The sequence below is a fragment of the Leopardus geoffroyi genome, chromosome B3, assembly GCF_018350155.1.
Source record: "Leopardus geoffroyi isolate Oge1 chromosome B3, O.geoffroyi_Oge1_pat1.0, whole genome shotgun sequence".
Taxonomy (NCBI): domain Eukaryota; kingdom Metazoa; phylum Chordata; class Mammalia; order Carnivora; family Felidae; genus Leopardus; species Leopardus geoffroyi.
Window position 1 is genome coordinate 114,774,881 of NC_059337.1, and position 16,892 is coordinate 114,791,772.

The 16,892-nt window shown below is 49.3% G+C and overlaps 1 protein-coding gene across 5 annotated transcripts in view; it reads right to left on the reverse strand.

Moving 5' to 3' along the window:
- Window positions 1-9,045: 9,045 nt before the first annotated feature.
- The window catches only part of ACTN1 (actinin alpha 1), a 100,912-nt gene continuing 93,065 nt past the window's right edge, over window positions 9,046-16,892 (reverse strand). For 3 of the 5 annotated variants that reach the window (XM_045451391.1, XM_045451387.1, XM_045451389.1), the window contains 3 exons: window positions 16,696-16,761; window positions 15,327-15,485; window positions 9,046-13,931 (listed from right to left, as the gene is read on the reverse strand). In XM_045451391.1, the coding sequence (XP_045307347.1) occupies window positions 13,773-13,931; window positions 15,327-15,485; window positions 16,696-16,761 (384 nt within the window). In that variant the 3' untranslated portion in view covers window positions 9,046-13,772. The remainder of the gene's footprint in view (window positions 13,932-15,326; window positions 15,486-16,695; window positions 16,762-16,892) is intronic. The other 2 variants (XM_045451390.1, XM_045451392.1) reach the window with 1 other exon arrangement.

The window sequence follows — 16,892 nt, forward strand, 5'->3', positions numbered from 1 at the left end:
TTTTGGCCCCCACATACATTAATTGGATGATTTCCAGGGACAGAGAGACTTCAAATGTGCCGGACACAAGCACATCAATTTGTATACGTTGAATATCCACGGCTTTCTGTTTATCAGTCAGACCTCAATCAAGTAGTTGTTTGTTTTTTTTTTAAGTACCAGACACACAATTTATAAACCTGAGGCAATGAAAAGACTAGGTATGTGTATACACACACACACAAATACGCTGACATTTAATTGATGATAATCCCTAGCACTTCTTATATCAAATTAGTTATGCAGCTTTTATCCTATTAGATTATCTTAAGCTCGTCTTTAAACAAATGGGATCTCTCAAGCATTAAGGTAGGAACATAAATGAGAGGTAATTTTCAGTCTATCGAATTATAAAAGCACATACTCATCAATGCAGCAATCCCATTACTGGTAATGAAACTTACAGACACATCCACATTCATGGGTACAAAGATAATGTTCAGGGGTTTCCTCGGCAGCCTCATTAATAACAGCAAAACACCAGGAAGCACCCATCTAATTCCAACACTCACACGCTTCAATTAAAAAAAAAAAAAAAAAAGCTTGGAGCACCTGGGTGGCTCACTTGGTCCAGCACAGGACTTCAACTCAGGTCCTGATCTCATGGTCCATGAGTTAGAGCCCCACGTGGGGTTCACTGAGGTCAGCAGACCCCTCTTTGGATCCTCAGGGCAGAGTCTGCTCTGAATCCTCTGTCCCCCTGTCTCTCTGCCCTTCCCCTGCTCACGTTCAATGTCTCAAAATTAAATAAGCATTTTTTTAAAAAAAGCTACCGTACTTTTTCCAAAGAAATACACTTTTCTAGATGTCTGAGCATCCAGGGCCACAGTTAGGGCTTCAGAATGCACTGAGGAGCTCCATGAACTGGCCAATAGGTTTTGAAATGCAGACATAGCTTTCATACAGGGGAAAAAAAACAAAAACAAAAACAAAAAGCCAAACCACCAACCATTTAGCCAAGATATCTCGAAAACACAAAAAATTTTCGGAAACAGAGTTTTGATTCATAGCCGTCAGCCTTACCTTAAGCGTGTAGCGAAAGGGAAGTCAAGTCATGAGTTGGGTATTAGAAGAAAATATCAGGACAGAACTGAAGGGAAAGCCAAATCATGGCATGTTTCTGAGCGGAGTCGGGCCCAGAGAGCACCACGTGCCTTAATCAGCCCTGGGGCACAAACCATCAGGGCTGAGGCTCAAGGCAGCCTGTGGCCTGTCTCAATGTATGCTAAACTTCTGCATGCAGTAGCTGGGAGAAATCAGACAGGCCTGTCAGCCTCCCAAAAGATGGCAGACCCATGTGGGCCAACATCCACAGCCCCAGGAGGACAGAAAATGCTGGACAGTGTGAGCCACTGCAGACCTTGACTTCCCGGGCCCCTCGAAACAGATGTCAGGATGGACATTCACAGCAGCCGGAAACCACACACAGACCCCAGGCCCCAAGCACAAGCCGTGGGAGGGCAGCAGCATATGCAAATGGATGAGAGGACAAAGGACTGGAAACTACTTCTTCAGCCCAGCTGGGGGCAGGTGGGACGGGGGCGGGGGTGGGGGGGTTGCTCGGTGAGGGGTTACTGCACCCTACAATATTCCAGAGGCAAAAAAGTCCAGAAGCATAAAAACCACAACTGAGAAGAAAAAAAGAACCACGACATTTCATCAACGCTAAGATGCACAGTTTTTTCGGTTTTTATTATCTTTGAAGTCTGGGTTTCAAACCTACAATTGGTGGCAGGTCAGTTCATTTGGCAGCTTTGTTTTCTTTCTTAGAAGAGCGTAAGATGAAAATGACTGTAGAGGCACCTGCGTTAAGCGTCTGACTCTTGATTTCAGCTCAGGACACGATCTCACAGCTCATGGGTTCAAGCCCCACGTCAGGATCTGTGCTGATAGCTCGGAGCCTGCTTGGAATTCTCTCTCTCCCTCTCCCTCTGCCCCTCCCCCACTCGCAACATAAATAAATAAATATGACTTTATTTTTTAGTTGTGGCATGACTGACAAATTTAAAAAGTGTGTAAGATACACGTACACATTGTAAAAGGATTCTCCCCCAAAAGATGCCTCTTACAATGGGCGGCGTTCAATAATGTCTCAATAAAATTGAAAAAAATTGATGAATGTTAGAGTCAATGAAATCCAGTATTATTTATTGAGCCCTAATTATATTGCCGGCACATGTTGGTTGGTCAGTTAGCGTGCAGGAGCACACAACCCCAGGAGCCTTCCATCACAGAGGAGAAGCGAGACTCAGGTGAAATAACTTTCCCCGGTCACAAAGGCAGTAAGCAGCAGAGACAGGATTCAGGGCCCAGGTTTGCTGGGCCCCTGTGCTTCCCATTATGTTGTCCTAGTCTCCTGCCTTCTAGATAAAGTGAGAGGGGCAAGGCCAAAGCCAGTTTGTCATTTCTGTCCTCAGGCCCTGGTTAATTCTCTAGGAGAGGTAGGTCATTGTCATCTGCTCTGTTTCAATCGTTAGTAGTCAGCTCCAGGCTCAGAAGTTTCCAGAAGCCCTGGTTCATGGCTCCCAGCTCACCTGATTCTGCCACAGCTCAGTGAGCTTGGCCTCCTTGACCTGTCTCCACCGCCCATCCTCCCAGGCTTTAATTGTGGGTTTCCTGTTGCCTTCCCAGCCCCACTGGGTCTTTACTGACCAAGCTTACTCCCTGCTTCTCTGCCCACCGCAGGCCCTGGGGAAAGCAGCTTGAAGGAGATCCCAAAGGTGGCAGTTTGGCGAAAGACACTAATTGCAAGTTCTCTTGTCAGACTGGGACTGACTAGTAGGATGGCCAGGTCAGGGCTCCACGTTCAAAACGGCTGGTGACAGAAGGGGCCACTGGCAAGGTCTGTCTGGGTTCCAGCCGTGGGGGCTGGGAAGAGCCAGTGGGATCGCAGATCAAACCAGGGTCGCTGTCCCCCAGAGACCGAAGGACACCTCTCCTTTCTCCTCCTCTATGCTGCAGCCACCTGCACCCCAAAGACCTGGCACCTCCCACACGTGCCCCTTACCCCCCAGTTGGGCTTCATTTCCTGATGACCGCTGTGTGTTCAATTGCTCCCTGCCAGGCCTGGTGGGTTCAAAGCTTATGCTTGGACACTCAAGTCTCGGCCAGAAGAGCCTTTGGCTCTCCCAGGCCTAAGGGTCCCCTTCCCTCTGCCCGGACACACATCCTGGCACCAGTTCTCACCTCTACTACCATGGTGGCTTTGCTATTCCCATGGGCTCAACAAATATTTGTACCCAGCACGAGCAGACGCTCTGTCAAGTACTGAGATGACAGGACACCACAGAGGGGGCAAGGAGCAGGAGCAGACACAGTAGAGCATGGCAGGTGTTACAGGGGCAGTGCTGTGCAGAGAAGGCTCATGCCCCCCACCCCCCGCCCCGGAAAGCCAGCAGCGGGCACCTCCTCTCCACCTTGCGGTCCGGGCCATCAACTTAGTAGACGGAAATCAGCCACAGCGGGGGAGTGCTTATGCCACCGAGATCAGCAAATGCTGCAAACCAGAGCTCTATTTGTTTGCTAGACGGCAAGATGGTAACCGTGTACTAGCAGGGACCCTGGGCCCGGGGAGGGCCACTGGCTTGGTTGGAGTTCTCCCTCAAAAACAGACCCTGAGTCAAGGACTGAAGAATTGGGGTTTATTTGGAAGCTGGTGGCCAGGAGCAGCAGTGGTGGGGCCCGAACTGTGAACAAGCTGGCCTCCCTCCTCCCCGCCCCTCTGCTTTCCAGCCTTGCCTGCCGCTGTGGTTGCTCAGCTTACCTCACAGGACCTCTTCCTTGCAGGGGTGTGTCCCGGTTTCAGAGCGCTCTGAGGGCTTGGTGAAAAGCAGCCCCCCAGCAACCAGGGCTTGGCTCTCAAGTGGCCTGTTACAGTGCCTCATCTCCGCACCCCCTCCCCCCCACCATGGGGCCTGTCCCAGGGATTATTCCAGATGCGGGATGGGGCATTCCAGCTCAACAGTACTACCTGCCCTTACTCTGGGCCCCTTGCCAGACAATGCAAAAGTCCCCACCAACATCAAGGTGCCTAATTTCCATGGGGGTGTAGGGGAGGGGAAAAACAACAACAACTTTTTTTCCTCTACCCATCTCAGGTTCATGGCTCTGCATATTAGACTAACAAAAGACTGATTTCAGAAGTATTTTCCGCTTTATGTAGAACTACTCCTATAATAGCAAACGTAATATTAGAACAAAAATTTTCTTCTGGGTTTTGTTTCCACGGGTATTTGGACTCAGATTCTTAAAAAAAAAAAAAAAAAAATTAACATATACTTCACAAAGTTGGAAAAAAAAAGTTAACATATGATAGATCTTCTGGAATGATTCAGATGTTTGTCTATTTTATTTTTTTATTTTTTTAAACGTTTATTTATTTTTGAGAGACAGAGCACATGAGCAGGGGAGGGGTGGAGAGAGGGAGACACAGAATCCGAAGCAGGCTCCAGGCTCTGAGCTGTCAGCACAGAGCTCGACGCATGGCTCAAACCCACGAACCATGAGATCATGACCTGAGCTGAAGTCGGACGCTTAACCGACTGAGCCACCCAGGCACCCTGGTATTTGTCTATTTTAAATGGTAGATCTTCCTTAAATCAGATGGATGATTAATGATTCAATCCATATTTCTCTGTGAAAATCACAAATCTGAAATAACGATCATTGTACCTCAGAGAAAAGGCCTTAACACAGAAGAAATTCACTTAATGCTTTAAAAAGTAGATAAAGAAAATTGAGATCATTTTTAATCTTTATTAACTTTTTAATATACCAAGTTATACTTTCTCTTTGAAGTACCAAATCAAGTAAATGTAAGTTAATGACAAAGGCTGGAGTTCTGATGAAAAAAGACAGATCAACAAGGGGAAAACAAACAGAAGTTTATTAACACAGTCCTCCCACATACACATGGGAGCACTCAGAGTTGAATAACTCAGAAGGATGGAGGGGCGCCTGGGTGGCTCAGTCATTTGAGGGTCCAACTCATGGTTTCAGCTCAGGTCATGATCTCAAGGTTTGTAGGATTGAGCCTCACATGGGAATGTGATGACAGTGTGGAGCCTGCTTGGGATTCTCTCTCCCTCTCTCTGCCTTTTCCTGCTGGTATTCTCTCTCTGTCTCTCTTTCTCTCTCTCTCTCTCTTTCAGTAAATAAATAAATAAATAAATAAACATAAAAAAAAGAAGGTGGTTAGAACTTGACCTTATACAGCATCTTGACTGAAGAACAATACATATTTAGAGAAGCAACAAAACACAGAAAAAGAGCTTTCAGTTTCTAGGGCAGCAAGTTGTGGGAAGGCAAATGAGGAGAAGTATGTTAAACAAGGGCTGGTCCCAGCCAGGTTTGTTATATAGGTTTCTTTGGTGCCACGTGCCGGAAGATAAGGGTGTATAGAGTTCTCTCCGGTGACTAACTTCTGTCTTTCCTAGTAGAGAGGGAAGAAGGGGACACTCACACTCAGGCAGATAGGAGGAGGACAAGGAGCCTTTCTTGTATCTGCTTTTGCTTCTCAGTCGCTTTCAGTTCAGAATAATCCCTCTGCAGAAATGGCCTATTCTGGAGCGGCGTCCTGGGAGATGCACCATCAACCGGTGGCGGAATGCCAAATGGACGGATTCCCCAAGTAGGAGAGAGCAGGGAGAGGAGGGCCGGTTCTCTCTTGGAGGCATCCTTATCTGCACATTGGGGACATTGATCTCCAAGAGTTACTCAAGGAAAGGAACTGAGGCTGTGTATATAAAACCACCTGTCACAATGGTTGGCCTGTGGACATTAATCGACTCCACATCTATGACTATTAGTTCTTTTTTATATCCAGACAGAATCTTCTCCAGACAATGATGAGGTCTTACGTTGGTGCTTCCCAAAGTGTGGCCCGTGAACCTGCTTGGATTACTTACTGGATTCTACCTAGAACATCCTAGGGACAGATCCCCAGTTCCCTTTGCTCCTCTTAGACCTACTCCATCATGTTCTCAGGGGACAGAGCCCTGGACTCTTTGACAAACTTCCCAAATGATTCCTGAGCACAGCCGAGTTTGAGAACCACTAGTAAGGCGAATGAAACATTGCTTCTGGGGATTAGAGAGACCTGGGTTCAAATCCCAGTTCTGTAACTAACTTAAAATGTCTATGCCTTGATTTCCTGGTTTTTAAAGGGATAAGAATAGTATGTGTGGAGATTAGATTATATGCATGTAAATTGCTTAAGACTTGGGCTAGCACAAAATAAGTGGTCAAACAAATGTTAGCCATTTTTTTTCCTGCTAAGTGTTCCTGGTTGCATCTGCTGTCCCTCTGTGGCACAGATCAAGGCCCCTCACCATCCCAGCAATTACTCAGTTGATACATGTTGGGAGCAGGAAAAACAAAAACAGGGGAGGCTGGCAGGGTGAGAGCTTTGGTATCGCCCTCAGCGGCTCTCATCTGTGAAACGCTGTAAAGACACACTTGGCCACTGGAGGGCAACATCCACCTAGCTCGTTTTAAGACCTGCTTTCTCAAAAAGCATCTTCAGATAGTAGTGTGGGAGGGTGGAAGCCTTAATGGGGAATCGGGGTTCTTTGCGTTACTTAACATCCACTCTACTCCAGGCAGCGCTTAGTGCATAGGTGTGCCCTAAAATATAACCTGGAGAGACAAGTTTGGCATAAAGAACTGCTTTCCCATTGCCTTGAATTAGAGGAATTTTGCTCCTAAACCTGGGGTCTCCCACAGGTGCCCAGTGATAGCTTTCTGAGTGTCCGCATGCCTGGCCACCAGGATCCCACAGCCCTCTGCAGGCACACAGAAGGCTCTTTCTCACCCTGCCAGCCGCTGGCTGCACATGAAGAAACACGCAGGCAGCCCTGGGGGAGGCGGCAGCCCCTCCCTGCATGCTTGGTGTTCCCTTCTCGACGTGGCAGCAGGGATGAATTCTCCAACGCAGGTCCAAGCGTTCTAGAACCGTATTCGGACTGGGTGTGGGACCCCCTTGATGCTCATCTCGGGTCTAAACCGGGGCTCCCAGGTGAAGCCACACTCCAGGCACTCCCTGAGAATGGGCTGTGTGTTTATTTGGGTTATTCCCAAAGCAGCCTCTAGATGGCTGTTTGCGCTGTGAGCTCCGTGGGCAGCGGGACTGAGTGGAGAAACGCTGTGAAACAGTTGCAAAACCCGTGCGTCACAATCAACCCATCCAAGGGGTAAGGGAGCTGGTATTCACTCTTCCTAGTAGCTACTTCCCGGTAGCCTGCCTCGTCCTCAGGCCGAGTCTCCTTCTGCGGTTCTGGGGGGAAAGTCCCCAGGCACAGAGATGCAAGAACCATAGGTGGAAGTTTGCTGGGTATGGGCGGGGCAGTGCCAGCAGCTGCTAGAGGCTGCCTTTGCCTTTGGCCGTCGTGTTGACCCCAGTGCCCCCTGCCTCCAGCCCCTGATCTGGGGTGGGAACCCCTTCCTTCCCACTTCCATGGATGATGTCACGCTGGCTGGCCAGCATCAGCACCGGGAGAACCCACTCCTTATGCGAGTTTTGCGGGGAAGCAGAGCCTTTCCTGTTGCTTGCAGTAGAGTCCTGACACGCCCACTCTGAGTCCAGGTGGCCTGGGTAGGGCTGCGCCCTCCAATCTAGGCTGAGCACCCAGGCCAGGCCGAAGCCGGTGAGCAAATCTCATTGCCCTGGCTGAGGCCAACACGTGACATACCTCCGGGGGATGTCATTCTCTTCTCAGGGGCGTCTCTTCGTCTCGTCTCTTCTCTTCGCTAGACTTGAAGTTGCAAGGTGGTGAGGCTGGAGCCCCTGGCCATTTTGCCACCTCAGAAGGAGAGCCCGTTTGAGAATGGAGTCAATCCAGGGAAACCACGTCCTGCTGGCCTTGGTGAGCCCCTGCCTCAGGCACCTGGGAAGACAGCATTACCTCTGGACACTTCATTTATCCAAGTCAGTGAAAGGACCCTTCTGGCTTTACCAGCGTAGGTTGGGTTTCTTGCAGGCAAGTGTCCTAATCGTTAGATCACCCAGCAACTCCTGATTATCATCCACAAATGATTCGAGTTTGGGTAACAAGTTATCACATCTAATTATCTCATGCTGATTGTGTGTGGAAACAAAAGAGCCCTCTCTCTCTTTTTCTTCCCGCCTCTCTCTCCTCCCACGCACCTTGGCTCCAAACTTGGCTGTTCTGCACAGGGCACTGGGCTATGGGTCAGGAGACCTGGGTTCTCACCCTAGCTCTGCCTCAACCTACCCCTGTGACCTCGAGCAAGCCAATACTCTCAGGCTGTAATCTCCTCCTCTGTCAAATGGAAAGGCTGGACTTTGTGACCTCTCCGGTTCTCTAACACTAACATTCCATGGACATCTTTGCCCTTCATCCCACATTTAGCTCGTCACTGAGGCCCACTGAAGCTTCCTTGGACGTCTCTCAGCCACCCCTCCTGCTATTACCTTGGAAGAGGAGTGGCTCCTCCCTTTCTTCCTGAAATGCTTTCACCACTGGCTCTAAATTTAGAACTAAAAAGAATTTTGCACTGAGTAGAGCCTGGGAGGGCTCCCTGGGAAATTCCGGACGGACAAGGGGACATCTCCGTTAATTCCGATCCTCAGAGAAAGAAACTGAAATGAAACTTCAGCTCCTAATTTTCCCAAAGAACTCAGTGTCCTAGACTGTGTCCTGCCTGCAGCCCTCAGCCCCTCAGCCCAGGGCCGCTAAACAGTCCACCCACCTCCTGTAGGCCTGGCCATTCTGGCCCTTTTGGGGTTTCAGGGTTTTGTAGCTTCTATCTCCCTCCTCTGTGGACTAGTGTTTTTAGGGTGAGGGGCTCTGGTCCAACAGCTGTGGCAGCCGCCCAGGGGCCAACATTGCAAACTCAAGCTTTTGAAGCAGGAGTGGTTTCTCCAGAGCCTCAAGCCTATAACATGGGCCCCTGGCGTCAGGGAGGCAACCAGGCTCCCGTGAGGCCTGAACAATGGAGCAGGTGTGAGTTTCCTACTGCTGCTGTAACAAATTACCACAAACATAGTGGCTTCAAACAACACGAGTTTATTATCTTATACAGGCATCTACCTCAGAGATATTGCAGGTTTGGTTCCAGACCACCACAATTAAGCAAATATCACAATAAAGCAAATCAAATGAATTTTTTGGTTCTCCACTGCATATAAATGTATGTTCACACTATACTGCAGCCTATTAAGCGTGCGATAGCATTATGTCAAAAAAAAAAAAAAAAAAAAAAAAGATGCGTGTGCCTTAATTTTAAAATACTTTATTGACACAGAGACACGAAGTTGGCAAATGCTGTTGGAAAAATGGCGCCGAGAGACTTGCTCGACTCCCGGCTGCCAAAAAATTTCAACCTGTACAAAACACGGTATCTGTGAGGTGCCATAAAACAAGGTAAGCCTATATAGTTCTAGAGATCAGAAATGCAAAGTCAGTAGCAGGGCTGTGTTTCTTCTGGAGGTTCTAGGGGAGAATCCCTTTCCTTGTCTGTTCCAGCTTCTACTAGCCATCCACATCCCTCAGTTTATGGCTCTACAGCACTCCAATCTCTACCTCCACCGTCCCTACCTCTTGATGAAGGCTCACCCAGATAATCCAGAATATTCCCCCCATCTCAAGATCCTTCAATACATCTGCAAAGTGCCATCTGCCACGTGCAGTGGCGTAATCACACGTTCCAGGGATTAGGACAGGGACGTCTCCTGGGCACTATTATTAAGCCCACCACAGAGCTCAAAGACCGGAAGAGGACTCCCCTTAATGGTATTTTTCTAGAACCAGGCCTTTTGCCTCAAGAGTTTTTAAAATAGCATAACAAAGCACAGCTAATTTTTTTTTTAAAAACTATATTAATACTTACTATCACCTATTAAATGCCTATCGTGTGCCAGGCACAAAAGGTAAGTGGCATTATTGACGCCATTTGGGGAGGTTATTTACCTAGCTGGGGAGTAGGAGGGCACACCTGAGCCCACGTGTCTCCTTTGAAAGGCACTGATGTCAAAAGAGGTTGTATTCCTTCCGTCAGTGACAGGAAGGCAGACCCTAGTCTAAGGCTGGGTTTAGGTGGGACGACTCAGAGGCACCCCTCACCACACACGCCATCCTTGGGCACCCTCCATACTGAGCAGCCCTACCTGGCACAGGCCAAGGTACTGGCAGAGGCTCTGATCCCCTTCCAACCTAAGGAAATCTTAACTTTCTCAGTTGTGGTAACTCACTCACCACACTGACTGTACCCTTTGAGCATTAGTCCTGTGTCCAGGGGACAGTTTTGAGTTGGTCCAGTGATGGAGGACATAGAAAATTCCTGAGACAGGCCTGGGACTTGGAATGGTCACAGGATCTCAACCAAACGCTTGACAGGCCAGAGAGAGAGGAGCTATTTTCGTAGACTGGCCTTCATCAGGCTGTCACCAAAGTCCCTCCAAATGTATGGACAGAGGCAGATAAAAATACAAGAGAAACGCATGCTCTACATAGGCAAGAGAGTCAATGAGTTCATCCCAAGGATGCAGGACAACCAACTGCCACCTGCATCAGGACAGAAAATTCCACCTACCCTATCATTGCAAGTAAGCTGGAATTGTTTACAATGAAAATTGGCAAAGGGTGAAACATAAGAGATGACCAGCAGGTGAGGGGCATGGGCTCGGGGCACAGCAAACAGCACTTGACTATTGGAGTCAAGGCCATGAGGTCACCGGTGCCTTGGGTGAAATCTAGAAGTGGGTGAGCACTTCATCTTGTGTCCTGGTTTGGAATCGCCACATGACAGATGTCACAATTCTGGACCTGTGACCCGAAAACCCAGCAATGAGCCACAGGGGAACTTAAAATCACCTATGTAGAAATAAGTAAATGGATGAAGTAAGTCAGACTCTCAGTATTAAGATTCTGGAGGGGGGGAGGGGGGTTACACAGTTTTATACCTGTGACAACCTGTGGCTTAATCTAAGGAGTTTGAACACATAAGAGAGCCCAGCACCTAGCTGCTTTGGGATTTTCATCTGGAATGTGTAATTGAAATTAGATGCATGATTTTAATTTTGGAGGTGTGAGCGAATTGTTAGTAAACAGCTTTGCACTGCTCCAGAGAACTTGATTTACATTTATAATACTTCAACTGCTTTGTGCTAAGACTTTGCTGCTTCAATTTGAATTTGCCTTGGTGGGAGTCTGATGGAAAGAATGAAAATTCGTAAATATGTTTAAAATATTTAAAGGAACTTAATTATTTTGGGAAATTTAAACGGGGTTGTTTGTGGGTGGTTAACTTAAGATGTATGAATGATTAGGACAAGCAAGAGTGTTTTCACTTTTACAGAAAAAATCATATTGTCAATATATTAAGACAAGTGTGGTGACCGAAAAAGCTTAAGAAACAGGTTTTTAAATTTTTATCTCCTTAACAGATTGAACATTTAAAGTAACTATAGTCATTTGCCCACATACAAGCACGCTCGAATATTGAAAAAATCAAATAAGGGAATTTCTCTAAAAGATGTGGAATAACTCAGTAAGCATACTTGCATTGAAAGGACTCTTACACAATTTCTTTTTTAAAGCAAGCAGTGAAAAGGTTGATTGATTGTACCTCTGGAAACTGTGGTATGGTAAAGTGCTTGCACCCCAGGTTTAGGAAACTTTCTGGTTGGAACGATTTCCCCTTCTCTTCAACTCCTGTCCCACTGTACCCTTGGTTAGACTTGCGTATAAATAGCTAAAAGAAGCCATCTTATGTATTGGCCTCTCTCAAAGGACTCTGACCTTCCGAGACCAGCCTCTGGCCTTGTACCACGGCTCTCCCCGTGCAGCTATACCCACAGCAGACCGACGCTGAGCATTTTCTGGACTTTTTACCAGCCAGTGGTAACACTGACAGGAATGTTTCCCAAAGCAAATGCCAACCTCTACCCCAGGTCCCTCCTTCTGAATGGCCTTCTTGCCTCTTTCCCTGGGAAGTGAGTATTCCAAAATGTTCTAATATTCTTGGAGCTCTATGTATTACCGCGATGGCTTTCCAAAAGCACTACTATTCCCACTTAACAGATAAGGGAACTGTAGTGCAGTTTACCCATTTGGGAAATGGCAGTCTACTGCACTATTACTGGTATGATCACTAATTGTCTTTACTCCCTGTACTTGAAGTAAAAGCCTCAGGGAGGAGAGACAGGTAAGGAGAAAAAACTACAGAAGCCAGAGCAGTGTACACAGATCCCCTGGGGATCTTGTTAAAACGCAGATTATGGGGTGCCTGCATGGCTCAGTCAGTTAAGCGTCCGACTTTGGCTCAGGTCGTGATCTCACAGTTCGTGGGTTCGAGCCCCACATGGGATCTGTGCTGACAGCTCAGAGCCGGGAGCCTCCTTCGGATTCTGTGTCTCCCTCTCTCTCTGCCCCTCCCCTGTTTGTACTCTCTTTCAAAAATAAATAAACGTTAAAAAAAAATGCAGATTCTGAGTCTGAAAGTCTGGGGTGGGGCCTGGGACTCTGTATTTCCAGCAAGCTCCCAGGTGATGCTGGACAGCTGTTGTCTGTGGAACATTTTGAATAGCAAGGGGTGGGAGGGGTTATTGAGACCTCAGTGTGTTCCCTTGTAGCAAAGATACAAGGAAGGGGGGCATAGAGATGTCACAGAGCTGTTTCATGCCACAGAAAACAAAGGTAGGACTTATCATTAAACGGCCCCTTCCTTTAATGGGTCACATCTGTGACCTTATTCTCAACTCACAGGAGCCTTCCTAGGAAACCACCTTTTCTTTTTTAAAATAAAGGGGGTCGCCTGGGTGGCTCTTTCAGTAAAGTGTCCAACTCTTGGATTGACTATGCCAAGGTCATAAACATATTAAGGTTGGGTACAGGTGGCCCCCATCATCCTTGACCCCACACACACACTTCTGGAAAACAGTAAGCAAGGAGCAAGCAAACAGCGGTCATGGGAATGCTGTCGCTTTAATATGGTGTGTGACAAGCAATACCAAAGTTGTCCACACTCTCCGATCTTGTTCTGACCATTTTTAATAGGCAATATTAAAATTAAAGGGAAAATAGTGTGTGCTGATAAAGAACCTAACCACACTTCTGGACTTAAAAACGAGAAGACAAGCCACATAAATTCTCTTCCTTAGAAAACAGCCATTTCAAAAGATTTTCTTTAATATCATAAAATATTTTCATGGACAAGTGAGCTAGCAAACACACATGCACCAATGTGCCTTTTGACAAGATCCCCCCACCCCCACCCCCACCCCCACTCCCACATCAAGGTGGACATGAGATTGGCGAAATGAATACAGCAGATGATACAGAGAGGAAAAAAAAATCGATAAAAAGTATGGAATATAACATTGTGCTTGGTTATTTTCCTATGTCACAACAAAACAAAACATTTCGGTGCAAACAGTTAATTTTTCCTCTTTTCCATTGAAGTCTGGTGGAGAAAAAAATACTTTTTCTATAATAAAATATGTGGTTTTTTGGTGTTTTTTTTTGTTTTTTGTTTTTACTTTTTTTAATGTAACTTTTTTTTCTTTTTTTTGCAGAAAATAATTTTGTAAACTGTCACTTTGCGGGCAGGGCGGCTCGACGCCACGTGGGTCCTGGCTCGCCCGGTTCGAGGGTTCGAGGCTGCGCGAGGAGACCAAACCCGGGCTGGGGTGGCGGGGGTTGGGGGGGAGCAGCGGGGGCGCAGGGCGGGGGCGCACAGCGGGCAGGGCGAGGGCGCTGGCCAGGGCCGGCGGGTTAGAGGTCGCTCTCGCCGTACAGCGCCGTGGAGAAGGACATGTAGTCCAGAGCACCGGGCACGGCGTCGGGGCCGGTGTAGGGGGCCATCCGGGCGATGCAGTACTCCGCCTGATCCGGCGGCAGCTCTCGGCGCAGCTCGTCCACCGTGATGTAGTTCTGCAGAGAGAGCGGGCGGGGCGGCCGGGACCCTCACTCAGGGCGGCAGGAAGTGCCCCGCCCTCCCGCTTCTGGATACGCAGGCAAGTGTGTGCACACATATCCACGTGTACAGCAAGTATACACGTGTGTTTATTATGCATACACAGGCATGCATATACACCACGAAATACACAGGCATTTGAAATCTCCTGTTTGCCATTTCAACACCGACTTTGGCCCGCTTCCAAGCTAATTCCAAGTGGGAACTGCACCTGTAATTTCATGTACCACTCTAGTCTGCAGAAACCATGGGCAGGATCAACACCAGCAGGTACTCTGGTGGAAGACAGGGGACCCCACACCCACTCAAGCTGGGCTCTGTGGAGGTCGTGTCATTTCAGCAAATACAGTGAGCATCCAAGTTTGACACCCGGCTGCTGTCTCCTCCACCACGTCGGCAGGTCTTGGGCCTGCCCCCACCCCCGCCCGGCCTGGCTCCCGGTCCAGGTTATCTGCTTGCCCATGACAGGCCTCCTTGGAAGCTGCTTCTCTTGGGAGCTTCAGGCTCCAGAAGGGCTCACTCACAGGATCTGACCCACAAGGTGGGCCCCTAGCCCCATGCCCTACTTCTTGCCAGAGTCCCCTAGGAACCAGTTTCAAGGAGGGTGGGGTTGATCAGATCCCTCCAGAAGTCAGGAGACCAGGCCCCAGAGTCACTTCAACAAGGTGGTTTCTAAGGGTCATTCCAGCTCTAGGTATGACTCTGATAAGGTGTCCCTGAACTTAAATCAGACCTTTAGGAACCTCTATAGGTTCAGTCTTTTTTCCCTTATGGATTGAGGCATTTCCAAAATCATAAATCCCTATTGGCTTTCGGTTTTTGTAACTGAATCTTTCCCGTCTGAAAGGAAAGGATGGCATTAAGGATTAAAGGAAATCTGGCCTCTAGAATCCCTGCTTTGCTAGTTTCCCTTGGTGCTCCCACTTTTCCACTGCCAGGCAAGGAACTTGGGAAATTTGGAAACCAAAACGGATTGCTGCTTGGGGTAGACAAATGCGAGACATGGCTTCCCTCCTGCTCCCCTCCAACCTTCCACACCTATGCCCAGAGTGACGTAAGGGTGACATCGCCCTTACATCACTCAGTCACATACCCCCCCCCCAACCCCCACTCTACCCACCTCTGCCACTCATCACTCCATCCCAAGTGTGAAGGAGTCCACGCCCTGGCAGGAGACCCCTTTAAGCTAACATGTGTCCTAACACCTTAGCAGATGCCCAGGCATTACAGAAATGGGTAGACGTGGACAGCACTGGGAGGCCCCAGTGGGAGGAAGAGGCTATGGGGTGCAAGTGGCCTCCCCTCCAGATCAGAGTGGCCCCTGCACGGTGCCCACGCCATAGCAGACCCACCTTGTCCCCAGCCAGGATCTTGAAGGAGGCCATGACTTGGTCTGCTGTGTCCGTGTCGGCCGTCTCCCGAGACATAAAGTCGATGAAGGCCTGGAACGTCACTACCCCCAGGCGGTTGGGGTCCACAATGCTCATGATGCGGGCAAATTCTGCCTCTCCCTGGAGAGAAGAGCCAACCCCAGGCCTGTCAGCCTCTCTGCCTCAGCCCGCTGGGAATCTCTCCTATGGTCCTGAAGCCCCAGGGGGCTCAGAGTAGCCTGAGGCTGTCAGAGGCGGGGCACAGCGGCCCTCTGACCTAACCTGGGCTGTCCTGAGGGCATGACAGGGACACAACATCTAGGAGTGGAGACCCGGTTCAGGCTTCCCGCCCCCTGCAGGTTCCCGGGGGAGCAAATGCTGATAATGCCGGTCACAGCTGTAATCACAACCACTGCACGCCAGGCGCTACTCTAACCACCACACACATTTCATCTCACTTAACTCTCACCACGACCACATGACACGGGCATTTATTATTTCCATCAGGCTTCCACATGAGAAACCCGAGGCCCGGACGGGCTTGGTGACTTGCTCAAGGTCACACGACCAGTTAAGTAGTAGAGTTGGGACTTGAACTTGGATGGTCTGCCTCCACAGCCTGTGCTCTCCCCACCACCCCGTACTTTGTGTGTCAGACGTACTTTGTGTGCCCAGCATTCAGGGAAGTTCCTTCATTTAACCCTTACGACAGGCCTACAGGGTTCCCCTGGTCCCCAAGCTGGAGATAGTGGAGCTGGGATTTACTCCTGGGCTCCCCACATAGACAGCCTGCGCCCTTGCTCTGCCCTGGGCAGCCCACAAGCTCTGCGCTCTGCATCATGGCTCAGGAGCTGCCTGGCCGCCCAGGTAGGCCCCTGCTCTGCTCAGAAGGCCTGCGTGGGAGCAGACCACTGAGAAAGTTGTGAAGGCCAAGGGGCGGCAGGCGTGGCTGGAGCCCCCACCAGGGCAGAGACAGAAATCTCTTGCTTCACGAAAAGACGAAGTAGAGCCAACTCGGGGCCAGAAAGGCCAAACTACCAGTCCTTCCTGCTGGCCTTGGGGTCAGCCCCGCCATCTGCCATGGGAGTGAAAAAGCCCATCTCCACAGTAAGTACCAAAAGACAACGCCAGCACCGAGACGGAGGGGAGAAGGCCAGGCCTCGGGGACACGCACAGGCCACGAGGCCGGGCCCAGACTTCAGAGCACCATCTTCCCCACCGACCAGAATCTTGAGGGCCCTCCGGGGAGAGCAGCCCCTAGCCTGGGGCCTCCAGCCTGCCCTGGCCAGGACTTGGCTTCTCTGGCCAGCTGGCTGGCCCTCGCCAGAACGGAGGGTGGGGTTTACATTACCATGTTGTAACCCATGGAGATAAGGCAGGCGCGGAAATCATCCGTGTCCATCATGCCTGTCTTCTTCTGTGGGGCAGTAGCGAGGGTCAGAGGCAGGAGGAGGAAGAGCCGGCCCGGGGCCAGGAAGACAGGGAACAGATGGCCAGAGGGGAGGTCAAGGTATACGGTTGGGAGGTTTGGAGGGGAAAAGGAACACA